Here is a 26,824-nt window from a genome sequence, read left to right as displayed (position 1 = left end):
ATTTGAAGACATCAAAGACTATGTATGATAAGTTGGTAAAGTTGTACTCTATAAGTACGCAAGGTCAAAAAATTTCCTTGAGGAATTGACTATATAGAATAAGGAAATCAAAGGATGAAGGCATGGCCACCTATCTAATGAAGATCTCACAAATAAGAGAGCAGTTGCAAGGGCTTGGGAGACTGTTACAGGCTTTGACATGACTAACTGTGTACTAAATGCTTTGCCACCTTATTGTAGTTTTTAACTAGCATCTACTCAAAGAAAGATACCACACCTTATGATGAATTATGGGCGCAATGTATCTTGCAAGAATTCAGGAACAAGGCAAAGCATGATACTGAATCAAATGAAAGATCTCAAGCCTTTGTTGCAAGAACCAAGAAGTTGAAGAAAGGAAGTTTGTGAAATGTAAGAAGAAGCCAGACATGTCCAAGATTCAATGCTATGGATGCAATGAGTATGGACAGTATAAAAGGGATTGTCCAAACATTAAAGTAAACAACAAGAGGAAGGAAAGAAGTGAAGCTTGTTGATAAATCTATAGTGCTATAGTTAGGATGATTTCTCTTAAACTTGATAAATGCTTGTGATGTCTTTTTACTTTTTCTTACTTATTAACTTCTTCTCTTATTAATATGTTATTCTTATCATCAAACAACTACCTAAAACAAGAAGATCAACATACACAAGAACACAAGATATATGCCCATAAATCTCTTCTCTTCTCATATATTCTTCAAATGATGAATTCCAAGATCTCTAGACCAAGACCAAGACCATTCTAAGACCAAGTCCGACCTTCTTGATGATGTGCTTCCCTTGTCCAGGTCAAACCCAGTCAAATCTCTTGCAACTGCACAACTTCGACCTGCAACTATAGAATTTCGACCTCTATTGCAGGTCTGAAATTTTCGGCCCCTACAACTGCTGCTACCTCCACACGTGTTAGCAAAACTAGGGTTTCCAGGGCTTTCTTTGAACTTTGCTTGAGTTTTTCCCTCTTGTAGAGCTTGAGGATGACCTAATAGACCTTCCTTCGACCTTCTTTATGCAATTTCTCCATGTTCGATCTTGCAGCAACAAAACCCTAGCCTCCTTCCTTTGCACATGTGAAAAGAGAGCGAAATAACCCAAACACTTTGTCCAAAGGAGTTTGAGCTTCCTCCTATATATAGGCTTCCAAGGTGGACGAAATGCCCTAAATGAGGCCGACTTCTTAGCTGCCAGGCCGAATTGGTCTTGGAGGGTATTTTGACACTTTTAAATACATAAATAATTCTTTTTACAAGTTACATTGTGCCCGATGGGGTCTTCTTCATATGGCAATGACTCTTTTGACTTCTTGACCCTAGGACAAACCCTAGAAGCACTCAATGGGTGTTTGACCTCTAAAATAAAAGACCCTGAGCATGGAACCCATGCTAAAAAATTTAACAATAATAATTTTTCTTTCATTTTACAATATACAAGAATCAAAAGTACATTTCATATTTATGAAGACCGAACCTAGTTACACATTTTTCAACAAAGCTCACATAGCTGAAGAAAACGAAGAACCTAAAAAGATGCCGAAAGTTGAAGATCTCAAGGATCTTTATTATTGAAGAAAGTTTCATCTCCGCCAGGTTCTTTATGAAATTTGTCTTTCTTTTACTAAGTAGAAAGCAAAATAGCTTGCATTATTGTATACTCTAGGAGAGTCGGTTTAGTAAGGGCATGGCATCTTAGTTAGAAGCACATGATAGTAGAACAATTAGAATCTACTTAATTTTCTTTGAGAAAGATCATCTAGTTTAAAGAGAATGAGAAGATTGGGACCATATTGCATATTATTGTTCATCCAAGCATTTTCTAACATCATGTTAGAGGTAGTCATTTTGCAAAAAGGGATCATCAAAGATCCTATAAGAATCATCATTATGGAAGATTTTTGGAAGCAACATTATGACTGGTATATATTCCATCTAGTATGGAAACAATACTCTTGAAGGATGAAGGAATGCAGATGGTCAATGTTGCAGTGTGAAAGGCATAAGAAGGAAGCTCGTTCAAGAAAGGAAGGCTAGATGATTATTTGAAAGCAAAGGTATACATATTTTAAGTAACTCTTCTCTAGGGAAAGGTTCATATTTACAAGAATCTTTTAGAAAGAGTTGGACATAAAAATGTGCTCGGCAAGTCAACAATATGACTTCATGATGCATGAAAGAAGAAATTTGACATGCTATGGAATAGATGAAGATCAAGAGTCTCTCACAAGATTGCACGACAACATTGGTCAACATCAAGTATAATCTTTAGAAGATAGAAAGGGAGTTTAAAATAACAACTCCGAGGAAGATATTGTAACTTGGTAGTCAAGTTCGATCCATGGGCACTCTGATTAAAATGAATGCATGGAGAAAGATTGTTATGAATATAATTTATATAAAATAAAATAAATATAAATGAATAAATAGTAATTATAATTATAGTTAATTAATGATTAGTTAATGAAGAGGCGTGTCTCTAAGGACATGACCATTTATCAAGGGGCAGGTACAAGTGGTGAGACTTTTGCTAGTAGTGTGGGTACATCAAACATGACGAAATTAATAAAGCTATGTAAGCTGCCCTTGATCGAAGGAAGGCAAAAAGGACAGGAAAATGTTCAATGTCATTTGAAAAGCGAGATCCTTTGGTGTAGGCTCGACATCAGGCCCAAAAGTTGCAATCTTCCAAGAGCAGGTTGCCCAAGTACAGGAAAGAACTGCATGTAGTTGTAAACCATGACGATGAAGAGGACAATATCAATGATTTGCATGGGATCACATGTCACAAACATGATCAGAAAAGTACAATTAGCAGATTTGCTTCTGGTGAGACCCCTTCTTCAACTCCACGCGTGACAAAGGACTTGTCAAAAACAAATGGTGCCAGGAAGATTTCATCCGAAAGTCCATCTCCAACAACTGCACGTAGTCCCGTTCCTTCATCATCACCATCTCGAAGGTCTACTATACCTAAAGTTTCAAACACCAGTTCCACCTCTACAGGCAGGTGCAGAACAACTGAAAATCCTTTAACCCGATCAGTGCCTAACTTAACTGATTTGAAGAAAGAGAAGATAAAGGCCTCACCCGGCTGGTCAAGTTCAAGCTCAAACCTTGATAAATTTGGACCTATGTCTCGTGGGCAAATCAAGGGTAGGGGCCATAATAAAAGTATCAACAATCCCTCTCCTTTAGATAAGAATGGTTCTCGCTCTATTTCTAGGTCATCTAATGTTAAGGAAGACAAGAAGAATCGTCATCAAGCATCGAAGAAAATCATGTCTGGTCTAAGTGAGATCAAATCTTTGCCAGCCACTGTTAGCTTTGAGGAAAATGTATTGACATCAAAACCAAGCTTCTACAGTAAAGTTACCAAAAAGAGCAGTGTTGTCCTACTTGAGTCTAAACCCTTCCTTCGCAAAGGCAGTGGACTAGGCCCTGGAGTTGGTCCTAGAGTTTCCAAGATGAAAGTATCCCCACTTGATGATACTTCAAAGACTGTTGAGGATGAAGTTCAAGCTAGTGAACTAAAAAGGGATGAAATAGTGGAAGAATTGAGAGGCTTAGAACCATCAAATGTCTTTGAACGAGTTGCAGAAGAAAATGAACTTCAACAACCTGTTAGTGGCATGATAAGAACTTTGGATGCTTGTGGTGATTTAGATACATCTCAGAACAACATGCAAACCATACCGACTCCGAATGAAGTAATAGATTCATTAGAAGATTGTCTTTCTAGTAATTGTGTCTCTGATGTTGATAAAAACAATCAAATTGTTTCAGAAGTAAACAATGGTAACGTCTCTCCAACCATAAGGGCATCATCTCCCTGTGCTAGAAATGAAGGTCAAAGTGGAAAAATAGATTCCAGTGCTGAGATTATCACCAAGGAGGAGCATGTTGAACCATCTGTGGCAGATGCATTGTTGTTTGAGCGACCCACTTTGGTGGATACCACTTCTGCCCATTTTAGCCCATATGGGCCATGGGCCTAAACTATGAACTTGGGAACCAAACATCATCAAAGTCACATACAAAGCAGTCTCTTTCTCAGATGATGGCATCTGACACTGATGCAGATGAAAGCCACAAAAAATGGGGCCTGGCATAGAAGCCTATTTTGGTTTCTCAACCCAAAAGGATGCTCCAAAAGGGTTGAAGAGGCTTCTGAAATTTGGCAGGAAAAGTCGATATGAAACTGGCACGACAGATTGGGTCTCTGTTCCAGAATGTGATGAAGATACAGAGGAATTGAAAGATCCCTCCAAAAGAAATAGGGATGGCCTATTGAAAAGAGGTGCACAAACTAAGGGCGTTGGATTTGATCACTGGACTGGCCACGACACTGGGAAAAATCCCTCTTCTGAATCTTGTCCAACCTCAAAAATATTCCATATGGAGCAGACGAACCATGTTGAACACATTTATCATGACCATACCGTACCCTCAAGATTATTCCATATTGAAGAGTCTAACCACGATGAACACATTTGTCACGACCATATCATATGTGAAACACATCTTTCACGAGGGACACAACCATATAAATCTTTATGGTGACTATTAATCATAAAAATAAATAAAAGGAAGAATTTTAAATAATAAAGTTGCTATATAAAAGTTATTAAAGTTACTTTATAAACTTATAAAGTTACTTTATAATAATTTTATAAAGTTACTTTATAATAATTTTATAAAGTTAATTTATTTATATATAATAAATAAAATTAAAAAATAATATATATATATATATATCCAAGGTGAAATGGATAAAATCTAATTCCAAGACAGTACCACCGATGACTTACACATGCCGAAATGACGTGGGCAAGGAAGAAATTGTTAGCGATTAAGCTTTGAGGACAAAGCTTTTTGAAGAGCAGGGCAATGTTATGAATATAATTTATATAAAATAAAATAAATATAAATGAATAAATAGTAATCATAATTATAGTTAATTAATGATTAGTTAATGAAGAGGCATGTCTCTAAGGACATGACCATTTATGAAGGGACACCTACCTAGGTATATAAGCGGGCTGTCATTGTAACATCAAGAATCCTTGTACTATTCATCTTATTAATAAAAATATATTATTTACAATACATTTGTGTATTTTACATTTTAAAATACAACAAGCTACAAATTTCGTTGCTTCAAAGATTCATATGGAGATGGATCATGTGGAAGGATGTTGATCTCAAAGAACTCAAGTAAGATGATGGTTTGATGAGAGGGCCATCATGATAAGGTAAGTCTCATATTAATATTTCGATATTGGTTATTTGATTAACATATTGCTTTGCTACTTGGAAGGATATTGCTGGAATGCATGATGAAAGTTGAGGCAAGTTCAACTATGGATGTTGAACTCAATTCAAAGAACATATGGATTGAGTATATGGTTTTGGAAATTATGTAGTCAAGGTGTTCACATCATCACCTTGAGATTGAAAGGCAACAATGTAAAAATATAACCTAATGTTCATCAACAAAGATCACTTTCATGTTTAGAGGAATCTATGACTAGTTTGAAGTTCGAGAACGCTCAATATAATGACTTCATTGATGATAATTGGACGAAAGTGATGTGCAAAGTTGATGGTTTGAACCCCATCAAAGAAGATGGATCCATAATATCTAGGAAGGAAGAAGCTTAATATGATGAGATACAAATAGGAAAGAGGGAGCCTTGCAGTTATCTCCATAAAGAATTGGTAGCTGATACACTAATATGACAAGCTAGAGAGCTTGTGGCTATGACTTTCCAATTGAAAGAAAGTCAGGGATCTCCTCTATATTTGAGAAGGAGTAAAGGAGTCTCCTTAAATAGGAGCAAGGATCTATTCCCTAATAAAGAGGTATTAGGGATCTACTCTCTAGTTGAGAGGGAGTGATGATGAACATCACATTTGTATTCTCTTCTTCATGTGTCATGCACTTGACCAGGAATAACAACCATAAGTCTAAGTGAAGGACATGGAGGGGGAATGGAGAATGGAGGATTGGATAAGCATCTATGATTTCCTTGAGGATAAAAAAATCCAAGATAGGAAATGGACCAACACTCTTTGAGGATTGGATAGGTATCCAAGATAAGAATAGTCTCAAAAGGACATGCCTAGTGAACATTCGGATGGGGTATGTACGTTGTAGAGGTAGTGTGGTATCTCACGTAAAACCTCCCAACATTATGCTCTTGTATAAGAAAGAGCTTGTCGAGTTAAGGCTTTACTATGTTGGCAATGTTGGTCGTGATGTTGATGTTTAAAGATGGATTACCAATCCGACTCTTCTTATGATAACTCTTCAGTTTGAGAATAAAGGTGTACCAGGTTGTAGTTGTACAATTATGAATACCTCCCGAGTTAAGAGTGAGTGTTGGAAAACATAACTAGTTTCAGACTTCATAATTGTCATTGTACTCATGTCAATATGTGTATCTTATGTAATAAGCAAAAGAAGAAAGAACTTTTATTTTATTTTAAAGCATGGGTTTCATGCTTATTTTGATTGGTCTTCTAGGTAAAGCATGTTCTTCATGCTTCTAGGGTTTGTCATATCATAAGATTTATTGTCATGAGTCAAGGGGATCAATGTCATGTATATAAGACCCATCTAAACAAGATGCATCATGTAAAAGAATCCATTTTGAGTCAAGATAGTCAAAATAAGCCTCTTAGCACAAGTCGGCCCAGAGAGTACTATTTGATCTACACAGATGAGTATAAATAGAAGTTCTTCGACCTCATTTGGCAACCAATTCGATCTGCAATCAAGAAGTTCGATCTGAGGTGCGAAATTCAAGAAGGAAGTCAAGAAAGGCAAGCAGAAAAGAAGTTGGAACAAGAAGGAAGAAAAATCGAGTTTTTTGTCAAGGTTTTGCCCTAATGTCTCTCACTCGTGCGAAGATATTGAGCTCCTCTAGGGGCCGAAGTTGTCGACCTACTGCAGGTCCGAAATATTGAAGTGGGGCGCCAAAATTTCGAGTTTGGTGCAGTTTTGGAAGGGTTTGACTCTTGTTGACTTATGTTATGCAACCAACTCACCCAATAGAAGAAAAGATAAATCAATGACTTAAAAATTAGCCTCTTCAAGGGGGCAACCTCCTTTACATTACATAAATGAACAATTCTTGGATGATACAAATGACAAGGCCTCCTTTCTATATATAGGAGTCTAAGGGATCACAATATAATCAGAGCCGACATAACAATAATAATATAAGGGCACAACATTAACAATAGTGAGCTTCTATGGGGCTCAATAATAACAATATGGGGACTACATGGGTACAACAATACAATAAGGGGGTTGCACTAATAACAATAAGGGGCTACACTAGTAGTATAGGGACCTAACATGCCCCTCTCCTTCAAAAAGTGTTGTCCTCAACGCTTGAGTAGTTTTGGATGCTTTTGTATAAAATTCTCATCCTCCCATGCAAAATCTTCAACGGTTAAGTTCTTCCACTTGATGAGATACTTTGAAATTGATCGATTTCGTAGCTGTCGGGTTCTTATTTCCATGACTGCTTCAGGTTCCAATATGATTTTTCCTTCTTCGTCAAGTTCCGGTAATATTGTTTGAATTGGGAGCTTGTCACCTATAACCTTCTTTAAGCATGAAACATGGAAAACTGGGTGCACTCGGGAAGATGCAAGAAGCTACAATTTGTATGCCATAGTACCAATCTTTTGCAACACCTTGTAAGGACCATAGTACTTTGGTGATATTTTATTATCCTTCTTATCTTGCTTGAGGGACATTTGTTTGTATGGTTGTAGCCGTAAAAATACATAGTTGCCTACATCAAAATTTCTTTTGTTGCGATGTTGATCTGCCTGTTGTTTCATTTGATTTTGCGCCAAAGTGAGGTTATCCTTTAAGAGTTGGAGAACTTGTTGTTGATGCTTGATGTGATCTTCCATTGCTTGAACCTTAGAATTTTCTCTTAAAGATGATGTGATGGATGGTGTATGATATCCATAAAGTGCCATAAATGGGGTCATTTTTGCTGAAGCGTTATACCACCATTCAACCAGAGGTAACCACTTGACCCATTGTGTTTGTTTATCAGATACAAAGCAACGAAGATATCCTTCCAAACATTTGTTCACTATCTCCGTTTGTCCATCTATCTTGAGAGTTTGAGGAGTGGTAATTCCTGCCAATGCACTACAAGATATGGTCGGATTCATTTCTTCTTTCTCTGGGGTTGGTTCCTGGTGTATATCCTCTTCTTTTGACGTTTCTTGATCCTTTTCTTCCTCCTCTTCACAATCTATGTAAAATAATTTCTTCTCAGCACACTTATGACCTTTAGTGTATTTTCTATCACAACTGTAACAAAGGCATTTTTCTCTTTTTTCTTCCAATTGTTGTGGTGTCAACCTTGTATGTTGTGGAAGGCTAGGAGCAACAACACTTCCATATTTATAGTTGTGAGTGGTAGGATTCCTTGTTGCCATAATTTTGCTTTCAATTTTTCTTGCCAACCTGAATGCCTTCTCCAATGAATCAGGTTCCCAAAGACGAACCTCATGTTGAATGCTATCCTTTAAAGTCCCTATGAAGACATCAATCCTCTACTTCTCTCGAATATCATTTACCCTTATATTCAATTTGTGAAAGTCGTCAATGTGCTCTGCCATTGAACCATTTTGTTTGAGATTTATCAATTGGCTAAAGAAGGTATTGCTCTTTGTATCCTCATAATGTGTTATCATTTTCTTTGTGAAAGTTGACCAGGTGATAAGTGGTTTACGAGAACAAAGCCCTCTATACCATACAAACTAATTCGGTTCTAAATATAAAGATGCAATACATACCTTTTGTAATAGTTACACATCATGTAGATCAAAATATTGCTCCATCTGTAGTATCCAAGTTGTTGATTTGGGGTAGCATCGGATGTGCTCTAGCCATGAAAATTGGTGGAGAGGCTAAAGCACATGAAATCTCCAATTCCCAGAAATGGTTTGGGCAGATTCTAAATAGTTTGGGAGATATTAAAATAATTAATATTTTTAATGAAGTCCCTAAGTCTAAACTTAGGGAAAATAAAATATTAATGTGAATTAATATAAAACTGTGTTAGAAAAGTCCAAAAGTCATGGATCAATCCAGAGTTAATCTTAGCCGTTGATTAGGGACTTAATCTCGGCCATTGATTTGTCAACGAGAAAAGTATAAGAGGAGGCTTGAGGGTCACTTGGAAGATACACTGAGGGAGACCAGTCAGTTCAATTTCTGGAGCGGGGTTTGCTGAGAAATTCGAACTAGTGCTCTGGTGAGCAGTTAGGAGGCCGCAAGTACGGAACAAAGAGAAGGGATCAGCCACTGGAGATCAGCGTTGGGTCAGGAGAGGTAGACGCAGGGCATTTTAGGCAAACACAGACGCAACAGGAGACTGTGCAGTCACTAGAGGGCCTGCGTGGGTGACACAGAGAGGCCTAGGGCTGACGCAGAGTGTCTGGGAGCCACACATAGGTCAGCCAGGCTGATGCTGGGACTAAGAGAAGTGCTAGAGATTTTTTCTCTTTGTGGGTAAGCCAGTTTGGCACCCTGTTGTATTGAAGAATTGCTGAATAATAAAATTCTCCCTTGCTGCACCGGTTTTCCCACATTGGGTTTTTCCGGGGACTATTGTCCAAAATATCTGTGCCAATGTGTTGATGTGTTTGTTTCTGTATTACGGTGTGATATCTGCAGCAGAATTTATTTTGATGTTTATTGAAGGAATTTCATAAATAACTTATTGAAGAATAAGTAGGAAAAGTAAATCGGATGTTGCAGTGATTGAATTTTCACATGGTATCAGAGGGAGTAATCAGAGATAGGAAGGGAAAATCAATTATGGGTCAAGACCATGATGCAGAGGCATCCACGTCAGGGGACTCACACAGATTTTCAGAAGATTGCACAAGAGAAAGAGACTTCGATTTCTCTATGTTGGCTTCTAGGCTGGAAGAAGAAGTGGCTTGTATGACTAGTTCTGCATCATCAGAAGTGTGGTATATAGACAGTGGAGCCTCGTGGCATATGATGGGAATCAGGGAATGTTTCTCAGAATATCGAGAAGAGAAGATGAACTTTCAGATCACCATGGGGAACAAGGCAAAGTGTACTCCAGTAGGGAAGGGTACCATAGTTTTTCAAACAGAATCAGGAGAATGGTTCCGTGCTACAAATGTGCTGCATGTACTAGGATTGGGGATGAACTTACTTTCTGTGTCGCAACTTCAAGGCAAGGGCTATGACGTCTACTTCATCAAGGAGAAGGTATATGTCAAACACCCGAGCTGGAAAAAGAAAGTGCAGATCGGGATCAAAAGTAATAGGTTGTATAGATTACAACTAGAATCACCAATGGCACTAATAGGCAGTCATGGAGACAAGGACTTGAATGAACTATGGCACAGAAGAATGGGTCATTTGCACCATGGAGCTTTGAGAATTCTCAGGAGCACTGTAACAGGAGTTTCGGATCTGAGTACGGAACGAGATGATGTATGCAGAGGATGCGCTCTAGGAAAGTATGCCAAGGCAACATTTCCTAGGAGCAAACACAGGGCCAAGAGTGTACTAGGATTGATACACTCAGATATCTGCGAATCTATGTCCGTCAAAGCTCTTAGTGGTGCCGAGTATTTCCTTACCTTCATTGATGACTACTCAAGGAAAACTTGGATTTATTTTCTGAAAACCAAAGACGAAGTTTTCTGTTGATTCAAAGAGTTCAAGGCTCTGGTGGAGAATCTGACTGGGAAGAAAATAAAATTTTTGCCCTCAGATAATGGTGGAGAGTATGTCAATAAGAACTTCACTGATTTTTGTGCTAAGGAGGGCATCAGAAGGGAGTGGACAACTCCCTACAATCCGGAGCAGAATCGGGTAGCAGAAAGAAAGAACAGGACTATTGTAGAAGAAGTTAGGGCCATGATGTATGATCAGGATATGCCGAAATTCTTGTGGGCGGAAGCATGCAACACAATAGTCTATGTTCAGAACAGGACTCCTCATTGGGCGTTGGGCAAGATTACTCCAGAGAAAGTTTTCACAGGGAAGACACCTGAAGACACCTGAAGTCAATCATTTCAGGATATTTGGGAGTTTGGCATATTGCTGCATACCAGAGGAAAAGAGGAAGAAGTTGGATCAAACTGTGGAAAAGGGATATCTAGTGGGATATGGCGAGAACGCTAAGGCATACAAAATCTACCTTCCAGGGAGTAGGAAGGTAGTAGTTCGACGAGATGTAAAGTTCATGGAGGATAGGGCTTTCAGAAAATCTCGTGAGATGCCTTCCGAGGAGCAGTCAAAAGAGGAGCCGCTGGTTAAGCCTCTTCAACCAACGAAAGTAAAAAATTCTTCCTCAGGTCAGGAAGATTCTTAGGATGAGGAGGAGGAGCTAACAGAAGCACCTGCTGGCAGAGGAAGAACTAGCAGGGAACTTTGTCAGATTCCGCGAGATGCAGAGGACTTCATCGGTGCACCAAGAAATAATAAGAGGGAGCGAAAATAGCGAGATAGATATCGGGCATTAGTAGCTCAGGATGGGGAGCCTGCCAGTTTCAAGGAGGCATCTCAACATCAGGTTTGGCTAGACGCAATGGTAGAGGAGTACAACTCCATAATGGTGAACGATGTCTGGGAGGTAGTGCCAAGGCCTCAAGATAGATCAGTGGTAGGTTCGAGATGGATCTACAAGATCAAATACGTTGCAGACGATAATGTTGAGAAATACAAGGCCAGGTTTGTGGCTAAGGGGTATGCTCAAAGGGAAGGAATTGACTACGAGGAAACCTTCGCCCCGGTAGCTAGGTATACGTCTATTAGGACCATGATATCTCTTACAGCTCAGATGGGATGGGAGATTCATCAGATGGATGTCAAAATGGCTTTTTTGAACGAGGTAATAGAAGAAGAGGTATACATTGAACAACCAGAGGGCTTTGAGACACATGAGAAGAAGTCTCATGTATGCAGGTTGAAGAAAGCCTTGTATGGGCTGAAACAGGCACCTAGAGCATGGTATGGTAGAATCGATGGCTACTTGCAGAAGATGGGATTTGTCAAGAGTGACGCAGATCCAAATTTGTACTATCTGGTTGTAGAGAATGAGCTGCTAATCTAGCCATAGAATTCGATATGAAGGATTTGGGACAAATGCATTATTTCCTAGGGTTGGAAGTTTGGCAGCAAAAGGGAGAGATCTTCCTTGGGCAAGGGAGATATGCTATAGAAATCCTGAAGAGATTCAGGATGGAGGACTGTAGACCCATGGCTACTCCAATGATCACCAACTGGAAGAAGATTGATGCATCAGAAGACAAGGATGTTGATCCCACCTTATATAGGCAACTCATAGGGTCCCTGATGTATCTGGTCAATACTAGGCCAGACATTTGCTACGCTGTCAACACCCTCAGTCAGTTCATGGTGGAACCGAAGAGGGCGCACTGGGCAACAACCAAACATGTTCTTAGGTATTTATAGGGAACAGTCAATTATGGACTCTTGTACACGAGGAGTAAGGATATCAGATTGAGTGGATTTACTGATGCAGATTGGGCAGGAAGTTCAATGGATCGGAAAAGTATCTCTGGGTACTATTTCAACATTGGATCAGAAATGACCTCCTGGTGCAGTAGGAAATAGAAGTTCATGGCTCTGAGCTCATCTGAGGCAGAATATATGGCGGCAAGCACAGCTTCGTGTGAGGCCATATGGCTTAAAAAACTGCTTGTGAACCTATTCAAAAGGAATATGGAGGCGACTAGGATCATGTGCAATAATTAGAGTTGCATCAAGCTCTTTGAGAACCCAGTGTTTCATGATAGGTCGAAGCATATTGATATCCGGTGTCACTTTGTCAGGGACTGTGTTAGTGTGTCCAACGAGGAGCTGTACAGTTGAGCTACACTCCTAGAGGAGAATAGGTGGCAGACATCCTCACCAAGGCCCTTGGAAGGACAAAGTTTGACTACTTCAAGGAAAAGATGGGGATGGTAAAGAACTTGTTTCAGTAGCAGAAATGGGAGTGATAACAGCATGAATGCAGAGGGAGTTGCAGTGTTGGGAGAAAGGACCAGCAACAACACGGATGCAGGAGGAGTTATCGCACAGATGCAACAGTGGCAATAGCAGAGCCATGGGCAGCAGTACAGGATGCAACAATGTAGAGGATGTTGGGCAGGGAGGCTTAACATCAGCACAGGGACCGATGCTGGATGATCAGGGTGATACTCAGTGAGGAGTATTACTAGAGCACAGTCGTCGCTAAGAGGGAGTGTTGATTTGGGGTAGCATCAGATGTGCTCTAGCCACGAAAATTGGTGGAGAGGCTAAAGCACATGAGATTACCTAGAAATGGTTTGGGCAGATTCTAAACAGTTTGGGAGATATTAAAATAATTAATATTTTTAATGAAGTTCCTAAGTCTAAACTTAGGGAAAATAAAATATTAATGTGAATTACTATAAAACTGTGTTAGAAGAGTCCAAAAGTCACGGATCAAGCCAAAGTTAATCTTAGCCATTGATTAGGGACTTAATCTTGGTCGTTGATTTGTCAACGAGAAAAGTATAAGAGGAGGCTTGAGGGTCACTTGGAAGATACACTGAGGGAGACCAGTCAGTTCAATTTCTGGAGCGGGGTTAGCTGAGAAATTCAAACTAGTGGTCTGGTGAGCAGTCAGGAGGCTGCAAGTATGGAACAGAGAGAAGGGATCAGCCACTGAAGATCGGCGCTGAGGCAGACGCAAAGGTAGCAGGAGACTGCGCAGTCACTAGAGGGCCTGCGTGGGTGACGTAGAGAGGTCCAGGGCTAACGCAGAGTGTCTGGGAGCCACGCAGAGGTTAGCCAGGCTAACGCTGGTACTAGGAGAAGTGCTGGAGAATTTTTCTCTCTGTGGGTAAGCTAGTTTGGCACCCTGTTGTACTGAAGAATTGCTGAATAATAAAATTCTCCCTTGCTGCACCAGTATTCCCACATTGGGTTTTTCTGGGGACTATTGTCCAAAATATCTGTGTCAATGTGTTGATGTGTTTGTTTCTGTATTACGGTGTGATATCTGTAGCAGAATTTATTTTAATGTTTATTGAAGGAATTTCATAAATAACTTGTTGAAGAATAAGTAGGAAAAGTAAATTAGATGTTGCAGTGATAGAATTTTCACAGAAGTTACCGGATCCTCGCCATCAAAATTCCTCATATCTCTTTTTCTTGCTTTTAGGAGCTCGATTGTGAAACGATTGTAACTCTGTAATTTAGGATCTCCAAGTTCTGAAATTTCATCCTGTGGTAGCCCTCTGAGCCCTCCTTCCAACCCCACAAGTCTGATCGAGATTGGATTCTCCAAGAAATAGTTATGCCCAATCTCTTGCGATGACCTGATTATAGACTAGTTCTGTAGAGCGAACTTGTATGACGTGCCACATGTCACTGTTTCGACCTTTGGCCCTGAAAACGATATCCATCAAACTACAGTTCGTGCTCTTTCTGTCACTTTTTACGAAATTTGAATCCGATGCTCATAGAGAAAGTTATGACGATTTTCCCTAGGTCAGCTGTTTGAGATGGAATTTGGGAGCCTGCAAAAACCCTAACTTTGATCATATCTCCGAAAATATAGTGAACCAAGATCTGAAATTTGTACACGAGGTTCATCAATATTTCGGCTCAAATGGGTTTTAATTGCAGCTTCTGAATCTTCGTTGAAAACAAGTTATAACGAAAATGCCACGATGACCTATTTGAAGCAGCGAAACCCTATAATCCAAAGCTCTGATACCAAATGTTATGCAACAAGCTCACCCAATAGAAGAAAAGATAAATCAATGACTTAAAAATTAGCCTCTTCGAGGGGGAAATCTCCTTTAGATTACATAAATGAACAATTCTTGGATGATACAAATGGCAAGACCGCCTTTCTATATATAGGAGTGTAAGGGATCACAATATAATCAAAGCCGACATAACAATAATAATGTAAGGGCACAACAATAACAATAGTGGGCTTCTATGGGGCACAATAATAACAATATGAGGACTACATGGGCACAACAATACAATAAGGGGGTTGCACTAATAACAATAAGGGGCTACACTAGTAGTATAGGGACCTAACAGATTGAATTTGACCTAATTGGAAGGGCTTCTTGGAGGGTTGACTTGGTGCTAGGAGGAGGTTTTTAGTCTTGAGGTTTGAGTCTTGGTTTTTTCATTTGAAGCAGATTCTATAAGAAGAGAAGAGATTTTATGGGTTTTCTCATTGGAGGGGTTTTGCCCTGGCTTGGTGCCTAATTTTCGTGTGCATTATCTTTATTGTTTTGTTTTTGATAATTGTTTGATGAAGAAGATCTAATAAAGAAACACAAGAAGATAAATAAAGTTCACAAACAATTATTAAGGTTAAGGAGAAATTGAATTAATAGCTGCCCTAATGCATTCTCCAACAACAAGATATATGTTCCTAGCTATTGAAAAACCTCTCCAGGTGGAAAACCAGAAAATAATCTTTTCTCTTCTTATAGAATATGCTTCAAATGAGAAAACCAAGACACAAACCTTAGACCAAGTCCTCCTCCAAGCAACAAGTCAACCCTCCAAGAAGCCCTTCCAATTAGGTTAGAGATCAACCAAATCAACGAGGATTAATTTTGGTTCAACCAGCTTCCAGCTTCAACTTTGTCCCCGAGCTTCGACTTGCAAATTCGACCTTGTAGTAGCTGTAGAAACCCTAATTCTGGCAAGCGTCAATTCCTCAAGGTCTTCCTTCAAACAAGCCAAGGTCTCTAAGGTCAAACTAGAGAATTCAACCCTCCTGAAACTTGGATTTGTAATTCAGACTCCTGCAATTCATTCCTGCAATTTTCGACCTTCCTTGAAGCTGCAAAAGCCCTAAACTTCGCACGTGTGATAGATAAAAGCCCAAAAACAAACTTTCTTTCTTCTTCTTGACTTCTCCTTACTTCCTTGGCCTTCGCTCTAGCTTCTTCCTTGTTCCTAGCTATAGATCAAACTTCTTCTTGAGAGAGATCGAATTGGTGATCAAATGAGGTCGATGTTACTTCTATTTATACACGTGTGGGGTTCAAATTACTTGTTTTAGGATAGCTTCTCATTTCCTGGGCCGACTTGTGCTTGGATCTTTGTAGGACTTTCTAGACTCAAAATCAATATCTTGTACATGTTACATCTTGCTCGATAGGGCCTTATACAAATGATAATGACTCTCTTGACTCAAGCAAAATATTGTTTTGCCATGACAAACCCTAGAAGCATGAAGAACATGCTTTACCTAGAAGACCATCAAAATGGAGCATGAAACCCATGTTTAAAATAATATTGTTCTTTCTTTGTTTTCTTGTAACATAAGATATACATACTGACTTGAGTACATTGACGATTATGAAGACCAAAACTAGTTACATTTTCCAACATTATGAACTTTATATGATCTATGAATTACAAGAATATATAAATTGTTAATTGAACAAGTTGCTAGTGTGCGACTGCTGAATGTGGCGGATGGTAGCATGGGTCAATTTTTTTTATTTTTATTTTTAACTTTAATTTTGTTGCAACATGAATTTTCTCAATGGCAAAGGTGGATTGATAAATGGTGGCAGCTGCAATTTCTAGTTGAGTCCTGTGTTGTAATCGAAGCCTCAAACTGCAAGGAACCTTGCGGACAACAACTATAGGTCGAATTGTATCTCGCGGGTTATACTGGAAACACGACAATCTTTGGGATGAAGATGTCAGTCTGTGGGTGTGGAATCCTTTTCTTGGTCTCACAAGTATGCTTCCCCCACCTCCACTTTGTTTCAGATCATCAGATAAACAAAGATTGTGTGCGATGGTGACTGCATATATGTGCCATTTCCAGGCACTGAGAGAGAAGGCAAAACGTGCAGCACAACTTCCGACCGAAGTATCATGGCGACGATAGAATTTGGTGGCGGCGTCAGGTGACCGTGGTAATCTATTGGGCGGTTTGTGCCTTGGTTGTAGCTTGCGACTGTCAACACAAGTACTTTTTAATTTTTTTTGTTTTTTGTTTTTTTATTATATATATATATATATATATATATGTAATTAATTTTATTATTATTAATTTTTTATATAACTTCTTTTTTTTAATGTCCTTTTCTAATATATATATGTATATATATTTTGTTTTTTCTTTATGGCCAAAGGCGTGACGACAAAATGGAGAATCTCCAAAACTGTGTAGTGAAACACTTGAATCACGACGACAACAAAGTTGACAAAGGGTTGATGGCCAAAATCTGGATTTGACTTGCTCTCTGTAGCGGTTAAGTGGCCAGTGGAAAAATAATGGAGTCTAATTCAGAGATAAAGGAAGGAAGATTTCCAGAAACTTCATATAACTGTGCTTCAGTGATATTTAAAGTAAAAGGGACTCTTGTAGGAAAGTTGTTACGATATCTATCTCGCCCGCTGAAAACAAAAATGATATAAAACCTGAAGTCGCAAATCAATTAGTGATTCTTGAGTCAAATATACTCGAAAAATTAGACTTTTTGGATAAAAAACAATACAAAATAACTGATTTACAGTTAAACATTGGGGATTATACATTTATGTCGCAATTCTTTGTTCAATCCCTATGGAATGATCAAGGTGACATTATTTTGGGATCACCTTGGATGGAAACACTAGGATCCTTTATCCTAAATACGAAGAAGAAGTCTTTTGACATTTTCTTACAAAAAGAAAAAAATAATGTTACAAGATGTTACAGTGAAGTCAAATTCAATAACACCAGAAGACATACAAGATTTTTCAAAAGTAATTTTTGAAGAAGGTAGAAAAGTATTACAAAATTTGCAAAGAGAAATTGACAAAATCACCATTGATAGAAATGAAGAAGTTTCTTGACTTAAAGACCATAGTGAAAAATTATTGACACAAATTAAGAAGCTTTGAAGTGACAAGAAGTCGCTAAAAGACATGTTAGACCAACTTACTAAAGAAGAAGTATTGAAGTCTCTAGTCGTAACAACCCAAGTTGAAGATAAGGGAACGAATACCGATCTAGTCAATATCACAACTCAAGAAGAGGATAAACCAATTGAAGTGAAGATGTACTCAGAAGTTGCAATTCAAACATCAAAGATTTCAATTGAAAATTCTATAACTACATCAATTCCTAAAGTAATTTAGAAAATTACCACACACATGTTAAAGGAAAGTCAAACAAGAAGAACTCTTTATTTACATCCAAATCACAAGAATAAACATATCAATCAATCTACGAATCTATATCGCTTAGAACATAAACAACAAACTTATGTTCCGAAGAATACTAAAGTTTGCACCATCCAATCCTGTGAAAACAATTCATTGCAGGTTTTTAGTAATCAGAAGATTCTACAAAAGATTAATCTAGGATGGTCAGATCCATTCTCAATCCAACAATTTTGTTTATCACTTAGAGGATCATATCGTCTTGTATCAATGAAGATGACTGTTCCGAGACAATAAGACATTCGAAATAGAAAAAGAGATCAAGCCTTTTCATCAGCAAGCTTTGAGGACAAAGCTTTTTTAAGAAGAACACAATGCTATGAATTTAATTTATATAAAATTAATAAAATTAATATAAGCAATAGAAAACATAATAAGGTTAACTAAATAGTCATTAGTAATGAAAAGACATGATCATTCATGAAACGACACCTGCTTAGGTATATAAGTAGGCCTCATTTGTAACATTCACATCATCTCATCAATTCTTTTATACAGTATTCAATATACAATTACTTGTCCTACAATGGATGTCTTTATCTTCGAAGTATTCTGAAGATTATTGCTGCGTATACGAACTTTGTTCGTTACATTGGTATCAGAGCATTCCTCTGAGTATTCGAACCTTGTTCGTTACAAAGGTTGAAACATGTTACGGCCCTCCATGATACAATTAATATGGACTCTGGAGTATGAAATGTCAAATGCATCTTTAGTGCTCTAGAGGAGAACATCAAGAAACAAAAGGGAATAAATATTTTCACAAGGAAAAGAATGAAAATAAAATGGTTGATTGGTAGTACAACCACCCAAATCATGGCAGCCAGCCTATGTTTATGATAGTGTTAGTGAGCATTATTGCATGCTCGCCTACGAGAGTAGCTCCCACATTGCATTTAATGCAGTCTGATATAAGCATTTACTACAGTTATCCCCCATGATCAAAGCTTATAAGTGGCAAGCTTCCAAAGTATACGTTGTGATTGTTATTTTTGACAGTTTATAAGTGTGTGCTTCTTTTTCAGTGTAATTTGTGCTTCCTTATCAAGATATTATATTTTTTAATTCTGTCTTAAAGTTGTTTTCTGGATTCACTGTGTTGCATCTACTATAGTAACTGAACTTGGCTTAGTTTGGTATTATTTAAATATTTCCAGATTGTTAATGGACCTGAAGTCTTAAGCAAGTATGTGGGAGAAACGGAAAAAAATGTTCGGGATCTTTTTGCTGATGCGGAGAATGATCAAAGGACTCATGGTATGTTGTTAAATTAGGCATGAAAAAATTGTGATTCTTAAATTAGCCTTTTGGTTTCTTTTCCTCTGTCATGTTTTCTTCGTATTTTTAAGGACTTGCATTCCATTTGTATACTGTAGTGCTTTTCTTTGACATATGCTTATTATTAGTGTTCATGTGTTATAATTTATTTGTTTCTCATTTTCAGAGATACTGGGTTTCTGTTGTTTGTTTGCTTAAAATTTTCTGTGCTTTTCTTTGACATATGCTTATTATTAGTGTGCATGTGTTATAATTTATTTGTTTCTCATTTTCAGAGATACTGGGTTTCTGTTGTTTGTTTGCTTAAAATTTTCTGGTTGATATGCTTCATATGTTTTCATTCTAATTCAGATTTTGGATCATTACAGGTGACCAAAGTGAATTGCATGTTATTATTTTCGATGAAATTGATGCTATTTGCAAGGTAAATACTTTCTATTTTCTGTGTTTTGAAAATGTCAAAGTAGAAACTTCTTTGGAAAGCATTTCATGAACTAGAGAATATTGCATACAAAGCAAGATGGAGGACATAAATGACAAATTGGCAATGAGGAACACATTCTATAACCCAAGAAAGGGGTGGGCAAGCTGTATTAGGATACTTTGTTTATCAATAAAAAATTGTATCGTTTACCCAGAAAAGCACAAGGAACCGATTTTCCAGGCTGAGCATTATGCCAATGAAAATCAATATTTCTCAGATTTGAATGAGATTACCTTGACCACTGTCTCTCTGAGAGTCTGATGATACTGTTCCAACTATTGGCTTTTGTTAATTTTAGGTATGTTTTATGCTGAGAGAAAATTTACTTCAATTTTCCATATTAGCTCAATATCAATTCCAGATTAGCAATCACATTTAGCATGATAGTAAAATGCAGATAGAACATAAACATAAATCGCAGAAGACAAGCCAAGACAAGAGGACACAAGATGTGGCGCCAGCCAGGGACAAACCCCAACGTGGGGAAACCCTTGATCAATTCTTCTTATGTTCTTCAATAGTTCAGCAGAGAGAGAGATAGTACATATACCTCAGAAATCAACATTTTGACTTATCAAAATAAGAGCAGAGATCTTCACTAAGAAGATGAACACATGAGGTAGCTGATCTAAACTCCGGTGAAGACATACTGCTTCAACTGATCCTGCAAGGTGACTCCATCACCATGCTGCACCCATCACTGTGCTACACCTCATCATCACGCTGCACCCGTCACTGTGCTGCACCCAAGTACTGAGCTGCTCTCATCACTGTATTGCTCCCATCATCAACAAGCTGCTGCAATGCATTGTGTTGCTGCTATACATCCATGCCTATCATCACCATGCTGTACCATTTTGCTGCACCATACTGCACCACGCTGCACCCATCCTTACTGTCACCTATATGCTGCACTTGTGCACTATGCTGCACCATTCATCATGCTCTCTAACACCATGCTGCATCCAACATACACTCATCCATGCTAACTGTAATATATATCATTATGCTGCACATACAGCATCCAATATGCTGCAACCATTTACGCTTATCAGCCTTAGCTGCTTGCTATGGCTTGTAGCCTAGCAAAGCAGCTAGGGTATGGTTGTTTAGGTTTCTTTCATATTCAGGCAGCAGAGAGCTTCTCTAGGACAGCAACCAAGTCCTCTAACTGTCCTCCTTAACTGCCTCTAACAGCCCTCCTAAACTGCCTCCAACAGTCGTCCTTAACTGGGGATAAGTTCCCTCCATGGACTGCGTCTAGGGCACCAACATGACACATAAGACTGCGGTTAGGGCTTGCTGAAAGGCCTCCCCTAGCTGCATTCAAACCCTTAATGAATGCGTTCTAGGACAGCGTATAAGGGCTGAGGTAACTGTCCCTTCTTGCTGCGGAATAAGGCCAGCATTTAGAGTTTTACATAGAACAGCGGCTAGGTCCCTTTTAGGCCAGCGTGTAGATCTCTCCTCAGGACAGCGAATTAAGTGCTGCGGCTAGGAGACTGAGATAAGGTCATCTTCATAGGGTCATCCATGACAATAATAGGCCGCAGCATAGATTCTTATAGGACAGAGTTTAGGTCTCTATGCGTTTAGGGCATGACAGCATTATAATCCTTGTTTCATGACTGCGTTTAGGTGGCGTCTTCATTAGGCAGCACAGCTCGTCCTTACCCATGACAGCAACTAGGTCTAGAGCATTTCCTCAGCTGCATAAACTCCCTTTAGACCTGTGGCTAGGGCATTCTGCCTTCATGACTGTGTTTAGGGCATCATTACGCCAGCGGTTTGGACTTGCTTCATACCAGTGTTTAGCCTTCTACATGGTAGCGTAGAGCCTTCTCCATTAGGGCAGCATTGTCTTTTAGGATCTCTCCTCCCACCAAAACCCAAAGACAAGTGGAGAGGAGGAGATCACAAGAAGAGTGTGTATAAAATGACTTGCAAGGCACCTCTATGTATACTAAAACGTGGAGGACAAGTGGGGGCAATTTGGTTGCTGGCCGACCTTGACGAATTGTCCCATAACACAAATAAATTCATATCTCCATGAATAAATGTGGCAATCGGATGATCTTTGGATCAATCCTACACCTCGACGAGAGGAATCCAAGAAAAATATCAGCTGCCATGAATAAGTAGATCCACATGGACTTTGGCCCTAGTTGCCAATTTTAACAGCTTTACCTAGATTGCAGCCGTCTTGTCTATCGTAAAAGAAATTCACCTCTATCGTTGGATAGTTGGCACGACCATGTATGGATTTGATTTAGGACCTTGGAGAGGAGTCTTGTGAAGTTGCTCGCTTGGGCCAAATGTTGCCCCTCTTGCTCATCATTTTGCTCCCACTCTTACTCCTGTTCATATTGTCATATCAGATATATCTCTTCAGAACCCTGGTACTGGTAGTGTAGGACTTTTCCACGTGGCCAGCAATATTCATATAATGAATCTATTCTGCAATGTTATCCAAATTACGATTCAGAACATTGATGCTGAATCATCCAAGATGCCAATGCACCCATTATACCTTCAAAGATGTCAACAATAACATGTTGGATTGTGATTGATATGTTGGCCAACCTGACTGTAATGTTCCTTTCCCAAAGGTCCTTAAACTTTCATCAAATTTCTGAGTTTCTATTATAATCTTCAGTGTGAGGATTTGTCAAATCAGCCTATGATATTGCTGCTGTAGGTATAGTTTTAATTTGATGTTTGAGCACATGTGAGCAGAGGAATAATTTATACATATATGTAGATAACCAGACTACAGACCAACCTTATAATATCATCACAATCTCATAAACTACTGATATGAATGACATTCATTTTATGAGTTTAGGTAATCCGGCTCACTATGAAATTTTGACAAATAGTTTGCATATGCTGTAGAAGTTTATCTAGAAATTCATTGTCTACCAAATTTGCATAATGGGAATACTGGACATTCAATATGCTGCTCTGATTTATATATTAATCCAGAATTACATGGAAGGCTGATAAAAAGGCAACTGATATCAGATTTGAGAAGAGAGAGCCACAAGACACAATAAATGAGGGAAAAGAGGACCTGGAATATACAGTGAAATTCTGCCTTCTAAATAGATAGGCTGCTACAGGAAAATGGCAGAAATAACACGGTCCCAAGGGTAATCTTCAAGCTTGGAATAAATATATCAGCTTACTCCTTAAGCTGGGAAGAACACTATGCACATACACTGTTTGGCCTCATGATAATTCAGCACCTGGAAACTTTATAAATGTGTCCTCTCCTCTTTGGATAATTCAGCCCTCCCTTTTATGGACAGAAATCGAACTCCTTTGTGGACACACAATTTTCTGAGAGTGATAACAATTAATCCTTGGAGAATAGCTGGAAAAAATTGACCTTCCTTTGTACATCTAAAGCAATAACAACATCAAATAAACACAATGCTACATAAATCTGAAAGGAAAGCTGAAATATAAGATGTATAAGATCATTGTCAATTGATACATCACACATTGACACTGAATCTAGAATTAAGCTTTGCTTTTTTTGAGTCTTAAATTTACATCAAGAAATATATTGAATTGAATTTTTTGCCTATGTTAATTTATGTCACAAGATGGACTTGATAAGTCATTTATAAGATTTTCTTTTGTTAGTTAACAAAATTTTGGAATTATCTTCTTGGCTTTTCGCCGATTTCAGTATGCATACTATAAGCGAAAACTATGATTTCTTCCTATCCATTTTATTGTTATTGATCCCAGATGATATTCCAAGGGTATTGGACTTTTGGGGGTCAAGGGGACAACAACACCCTTGCATTTTTCTATGGGCGGGTTGAGCACAATTCACTCATCTTTTATGTCATAAATTCTTAGCCCATTTCGTGCAATTTCCATTAATTCCCCATGGCATCAATGAATCAAACCTTACTTCCATCCTTAACTTGATGGAAGATGATGAATTTCTCTTTTGATCCTAATTCCACTGTTTTGCTTTTCAAAATGTGTCCAATGTTAAATTTCTAATACCAACCTAGATTTATTTTCTCTCAACAATTATTTATTCCAAGTAATTTATTTTATTGCCCAAACAATTTTTGAATTGTTGAAAAATAAAATCACTAGTATTTTTAACTTCTAGAAATTAATATGTAGCGGAAAAATAAAACAGATAGATCAATCACATCACAACAACAAATGTAAACCTCCGTCATTCAATAATTTGACGAAAATCTGGATTTCAATCCACAGAGAAAATACATAGAAAAATGCAATGATTGGAACTTGTAACTCGGCCCCATTGGGAATAATTTGGCCCAAGGAATTTCAACCCTCTGGAAATCAACCCTTGAAAAAATTCGGCTTGGAGAATTCAGCCCACCTGTCACCAGCAATTCGACCCACCTCTCACCAACAATTTAGCCCTGGATAAATCTCCACCAATAATTCTGCCCTGGATAAATCGGCCTCTCCAATTTGCAGCCTCCTTCATGCTTTAGCAATTTGGCCTCCCTCGATCTCCAAATCTTGGCCTCTTGGAAATACTCCCGAATCACCTTGCACTCTTCCTCTTTCTCCTTAGTCTAGATGAGCCTCTCACTCTATAGAAAATCAGTCTCTCCACTTGTGCGCCTTCACCTCTCCCTTAGGCTTCTCTTTATAATCTTCATTAAGCCAAATCCCTAACCCTAATCTCCTAAGTGATTGATGATTGAGATTAGATCTCACCTCACTTGAGATCAATGATTGAGATCATATCTAAGTCACTTAAATAATTTTATTATTTATCCTTAGTACTTTGGCTTAATAATCCACAATAATTAATTGAATTTAATTATTGTACTTTTCCTAAGTTAGACTTAGGAAATAAGTCATAAATCACTTACTCCACCAAGCAAGCACCTAAAGAGGCAATTAACCATCTCCTACATGCTAAGACACCAAGCTCATGTAGAAGACCTTCCGAAGCTACCACAGTCTTCAACACTCCCTCCTAGCAAGGAAGGGATTCTCTACTGCCCCTAGTTTGTCCCTATAAAACATGAACTTCCTGCCTTTCCTTCATAGCACAGTGCACTAAGCCTGCCTTTCCTTCATAGCACAGTGCACTAAGCCTGCCTTTCCTTCATAGCACATTGCATAGTCTCAATCAGTAAGCCATCAACCCCTATCCACTAGACTTCCCCATTGTGTAGAAACTTGTCCTATCTCTCCTACACTGTGTAGTGCACAGTTCTAGTCCACAGTGAGACCTCCCCACAGTCATTGTGAAGCTCAAATGCGCTATCACTGTCTCCTACTTCCTTGAGCTCTGAGCACTGTGCAATTTCAGTCAACAAGCTCATCACACTACCTCTTGCGCTTGCCCACTGCGTTCACAGTTCTATCATAGTCAACCTTTTCCATGAGCAAAGTAGGGATAGAATAGATGGTTTTGAGACTGATCTTGCCTTGTCATGAGTGAACTTCGTTGGCAGGTGTACCCCCTCAACATCACAAGATGATGCTTAAGGAAGATGTCAAGGAGAAGGAACAAAGAAACACTTGCAGAGAAGAAGCACAAAGAAGAACCATCATGGAGACATGAAGAGATCTTGGACCATGACAGAGTGATGACATTTCATGATAACATAGAAGGTGTTGGTCCAAGACCCTTTCTAGGGTGAGGATGAAGAACAAAATAGATCTCTCATAAATATTGTAAACAAAGCAACAAGGAGAGCAACATGGCATTGCCACATCATCATGAAGTTCCATGTTATCATTGCCAAGTTATGGCTTGTACAGGTGTCATCACAATGTCATATGTGTCAATATATCTTGCCACATGATGTGAATTGTCATTATGTATTTTCAATAAAAAGACAAAATGTAAAGGTGTGGAAGTCGAAGAGTCACATGTGGAATATGAAAAGTCACATGTGTTGAAAAGTGTAACTAGGTTCGGTCTTCATAATGACACGCAATTATGATCTTTGTAAATGATGAAAAGAAGATAATAAAATTATTAATGTAAGACTTGCTTCATGGGCTTCATGAGCAAGGGACTTTATTTGAGATGGCTCCCGTTGAGAGACTTAGGATTTGTCATTAAAGTCAAAGAGTCAATGTCATGTATGAAGAGCTCTTCTAGAGCATATGTCAAATGTATATGAGTCTATTAAAGTGTCTAGAAGCCCTCCAAAGACAAGCACTGTCCTCCTCTTCAAGTCGACCTCCAAATGAATGAAACAAACTCATGTCAGCTTCCCATTTTGAAGAAACACCTATTCACCTACTCATATCAGCTTATTTATATGGATCAACCACTATAAATAGGAGTGAAGGATTTTCACATTAACATAGAAATCAGTTCGATACAAATTTGAGTTTTTCGGTAGACAAATGCAGAGAGAAGTTCGGATGATGGAAGAGTGAAGTCTGGATAGGTCTCTCTATGATTTTAGGTAAACAGTAACAACAAGAAGTGTGGATTATCTTTGAGATTGGAGTGACTGTTTCGGTGCCCTAAACACAGTCACACAATTTGAGTGAAGGCTACAGTTCAGACCTCCTTGAAGTGTGAATATGATCACAGTCAAAAGGAATTTAGATCTATTTGAATTCAGTGACAAAGTGCAGAGATAAGTCCGAATAGGTGATGAAGGAATAACGAAGAAGTTTAAGGGATAACCATATGAACAACAGTTCAGATTTGAGAGGGAAAGTCTCGGTGTCACAATAGAAGATCACATATTGGACAAATTG

The 26,824-nt window shown here is 38.5% G+C and overlaps 1 protein-coding gene across 1 annotated transcript in view; it reads left to right on the top strand.

Moving 5' to 3' along the window:
* Nucleotides 1-26,824, top strand: part of LOC149171334 (vesicle-fusing ATPase-like) — a 165,588-nt gene that overhangs the window by 70,725 nt on the left and 68,039 nt on the right. The window contains exons 8-9 of the mRNA XM_089425930.1: nucleotides 19,476-19,575; nucleotides 19,965-20,020. Of these exons, the coding sequence (XP_089282056.1) occupies nucleotides 19,476-19,575; nucleotides 19,965-20,020 (156 nt within the window). The remainder of the gene's footprint in view (nucleotides 1-19,475; nucleotides 19,576-19,964; nucleotides 20,021-26,824) is intronic.

This window comes from Pinus tabuliformis, chromosome 4_2, assembly GCF_031772625.1.
Source record: "Pinus tabuliformis cultivar Carrire ecotype Pingquan chromosome 4_2, CPIR1, whole genome shotgun sequence".
NCBI classification, from domain to species: Eukaryota; Viridiplantae; Streptophyta; class Pinopsida; order Pinales; family Pinaceae; genus Pinus; species Pinus tabuliformis.
The sequence above is the reverse complement of the archived record's forward strand: the minus strand, read 5'-3'. Positions and strand labels throughout refer to the sequence as shown.